The sequence below is a fragment of the Tarenaya hassleriana genome, unplaced genomic scaffold (assembly GCF_000463585.1).
Source record: "Tarenaya hassleriana unplaced genomic scaffold, ASM46358v1 Cleome425, whole genome shotgun sequence".
NCBI lineage: Eukaryota > Viridiplantae > Streptophyta > Magnoliopsida > Brassicales > Cleomaceae > Tarenaya > Tarenaya hassleriana.
The window spans coordinates 8,954-12,919 of NW_010967026.1; the positions used below are offsets into that span (position 1 = coordinate 8,954).

General features: G+C 38.0%; 1 protein-coding gene across 1 annotated transcript; it reads right to left on the reverse strand.

Moving 5' to 3' along the window:
• Window positions 1–1,421: 1,421 nt before the first annotated feature.
• LOC104825207 lies at window positions 1,422–1,838 on the reverse strand. The gene has a single exon (XM_010557490.1). The coding sequence runs from the start codon at window positions 1,836–1,838 to the stop codon at window positions 1,422–1,424; it is 417 nt and encodes a 138-aa protein (XP_010555792.1).
• Between the last annotated feature and the right edge of the window lie 2,128 nt (window positions 1,839–3,966).

The window sequence follows — 3,966 nt, forward strand, 5'->3', positions numbered from 1 at the left end:
CCCTTGTCTTTGTTTTCTTTTCAAAGGAAATCTGAGTGGTGAAGTTTCAGAGCTAGAGTTACCTTCTGCTTGAGGGACTTCCTTTGGGGTTTCAGATGGGACTGCTTGAGGGACTTCCTTTGGGGTTTCAGAAGGGGCTATAACATCCTCGCCTTCTATTGGGGTTTCTGAAGGTTTTGGGAGATTCAAATCAACAATCCCAGCCTCTAAACCCTCCTCACAAGTTTGAGGGAGATCCACATCAACATTCTCACCCTTAGAACCCTCGTCACAAGCTTGAAGCAGATCCACATCAGCATTCCCACCCTTAGAACCCTCGTCACAAGCTTGAGGGATATCCACATCAGCATTGTCAGCCTTAGAACCCTGCTCAGAAGCTTGGGGGAGATCCACATCATCATTCGCAGCCTTGTCACCTTCCTCAACAGCTTCACGGAGATCCACATCAACATTCCCAGTTTGAGGGACATCCATAAAAACATCCGCTCCTCCAGCATGGTCTTTAGAAGTTGCAGTGTCCCCCCACATTTCATCATTCCTAGGTTGCACTCTATACGAATAGTTCACAGAGAAATGACCAGACTGTTTCAGAATATCTTTCACACAACCAATTAACCTCGTCTCAGATGCTTGGATCGCTTGACCCATGTGATCAATGATCCTGGCCTCGGATGCTTTGATCTCCTTCTTAATGAACTTCTCTAATGCATCCACTCTTGAAACTGTCGATCCTCGCATTCTTGGAGGTTCACCCTCAACCCGAGTCTCTTCTTCTTGATTTTCTTCTTGTTCTTCTTCTACTTCTTCATCATCATCTTCTTCAACTATCTTAGCTTTTCCCTTTTTCAAAGAACCTCTGCATCTGGCATCAAGCTCACGGATGCTATCCCAACAGATGCTTTGCGGATTCAACTGCAAATGTTGCATCCATACACTGATCTTTGGATCACTACTTCCCTTTTAATCCTCCAGATCATACAGAAGTGCTTCTTCATCCTTTTCCACCAGTAGAATACTTTTAATACCCTGAAATAAAAAAAATTGTTACTTTTGACCCGTGTGATCCATGTGACCCGTGACCCGTGACCCGTACCTGTGATTCAATTCCAATCTTTTTCATTACAGCAGGGAAGGTCCATCTAAGCCCGGGTTTGATTACCCTCTTGCACATTCTAGGACAGCTTGGGTCTGCACCTGAAACATGACTTCCTTTGGGGTTTCAGATGGGACTGCTTGAGGGACTTCCTTTGGGGTTTCAGATGGGACTGCTTGAGGGACTTCCTTTGGGGTTTCAGATGGGACTGCTTGAGGGACTTCCTTTGGGGTTTCAGATGGGACTGCTTGAGGGACTTCCTTTGGGGTTTCAGAAGGGGCTATGTCATCCTCGCCTTCTATTGGGGTTTCAGAAGGTTTTGGGAGATTCAGAAGGTTTTGGAAGTGTATCGACCCCACGGAAATCGTTCATAGAAACGTAAATCATCAACCATGTCGAACAAATCATGGCTGATTTGTTCGGATGACAGGGCATGATCCAAGATTCCGGCCATCAAGCATACAATAGCCAATCTCTTACGATCTGCTGCCCTCTGGGGTGACATATATCTCAATTTCTCCACCACATCATTCAAACAAACCTTCTTACGTCCGAAAGTCTTTTTCCTGAACTCACTCTTTTTGAAGCTCTCCCATTCTTCTGGATATTTTCCACACTTCAAGCCACATATAAGTGCATGCTTAATGATTGAGTACCTCACGGGCACACCATTGAGCACGAACCACAATTCCTTCTCGTCTTTCCCTTTAACAGAGCGGTTAATGAGAACTCCCGCAGGCGCCATCTTTAACTGGGGATCCCATTAATGATTGAGTACCTCACGGGCACACCATTGAGCACGAACCACAATTCCTTCTCGTCTTTCCCTTTAACAGAGCGGTTAATGAGAACTCCCGCAGGCGCCATCTTTAACTGGGGATCCCATTGCGCGTGGAATAGATGTTGGAACTGTGATTCTTTCTCGAAGTACGTCCATTCATCCTGTGTCAGTACTTCTTTAAGTGTCTTCAGTGTCTCATACGGATAACACTTCGTATTGATCTTCGAAGAAAACTGAATGTCTTCGAATTTGTAGACAAATGGAAGCTGCAAAATAAAATAATTGTTCGTCATTGTGATCTTTGTGACCTGGGACCTGGGATTCGTGGCTCATGTGACCTATGTGACCTGTGACCCATGTGACCCGTGATCCATGTGACCCGTGACCCGTGACCCGTGTGACTCGTGTGCGGTGTTGTGTTATATTATACTATTACCATATAAATCTCTGTGACCCATGTGACCTGTGACCCACATGACCTTGCGACTTAGGAAATCATTAAATTTGCCAAGGTATTCCGAAATCTCATATCCACACTCTAACTTTCTATTTCGAATTCCTAAAACCCAAATTATATATTTCAAAACACAAAACCCTAACTTTATTTTCAGAAATCCCAAAACTTTAATTTCAATTTCGAAATCCCTAAACCCTAAATTCCTATTTTGAAATCCCAAATCATCCAACAAGTTTAATGATTTTACTCTAGGATCAGGTCATAGAAGAAAAAAACGGAGAAGAAGATGTAGACAAACCTACCGTTTCTAATGGGAGATCTTTCTCCGACGATGAAGGCGATGAACCGGCCTGAGACGCAGATGAAGACGAAGCAGAAGGCACATGTGTTCTTGGATCCATGGGTGTTTGATTTTTCACACAAATCACTAGAGAGATACCGAAATTGCAAGAAAAATGGGTTCAATTTTCTGAAAATCTCGAAACAGAAATCGCGCAAGAGAGAGAGAGAGTTTTCGAAATGCTGCAAGAGAGAGAGAGAACTGCACGGAGAGAGAGAGGGGACTGCACGGAGAGGGAGTTTACCGAGGAAGAGAGAGAGCGTTTTTTTAATTTGAATAAGTTGGGTATTTTTTAATCAAAAAGTAATGGTCCTTTTGGTCTTTCGTTTTAAATTCAGGGATATATATGTCTTTACTCCATTTCAGATTTTCTTTTTTTTAGATTTATTTTTTGAAGGGTACTCCATGAAGTAAGGATAACATTTTAAGGGCATTTTTGCTATATCCCCCCTTTATACATACATGTATATATATATGTATGCATGTATGTATGTATAAATGTATATATATGCATATGAATATGTATATATATATATATATTTATACATATATACATACATATTCACATATATATATATACATATTCAATATATATATATATATGGATATATATGTATATATATGAATATGTATATATATATGTGAAGATGTATGTATATATGTATATATATTATTTGTGTATATATGTATATGTAATTTTTTATTTTATTTTTAAAAAATAAATTTTAAAATTCTGGAATTTTTTAAAAGTTTTTTAAAAAATTGTGTATATATGTACAAATGTAAAAGTGTGTATATATGTAAATGTATAAGTGTGTATATATATATATATGTATATAATTATGTATGTAGATATATATTTGTATATATGTATATGTATATAATTGTGTATAGATATAAAAGTGTATATATATGTATATGTAATTTTCTATTTTATTTTTAAAAAATAAAATTTGAAATTCTGTATTTTTATTTTATTTTATTAGTTTTTAAAAAAATTCTAGAAATTTTTTATTTACGTCAGCATTAAAATTGACAGAACATAACGTCGTTTACGGATATGGAGGAAATTGCAACACATTTTAAGATTTTGTGTGGGAATTTGGAAATAATTGAAATCCGTTGTAGTTTTTGGTCAAATTAAAATTTGGTATAGGAAATTGGAACTTTTTCGAAAATTTGTGGGGGAATATGGGATTATCCCTAAATTATTTATTTCATATTTTATCAGAATATTAGGATGTTATTTTGTTTTGTTTTCTTTTTCTTGATCTATCAATCTTTTGTTTCCCCGT

Coding starts and splice junctions, on each gene's coding strand:
- LOC104825207 (XM_010557490.1), bottom strand. CDS start 1,838: ATGGCGCCTGCGGGAGTTCTCATTAACCGCTCTGTTAAAGGGAAAGAC.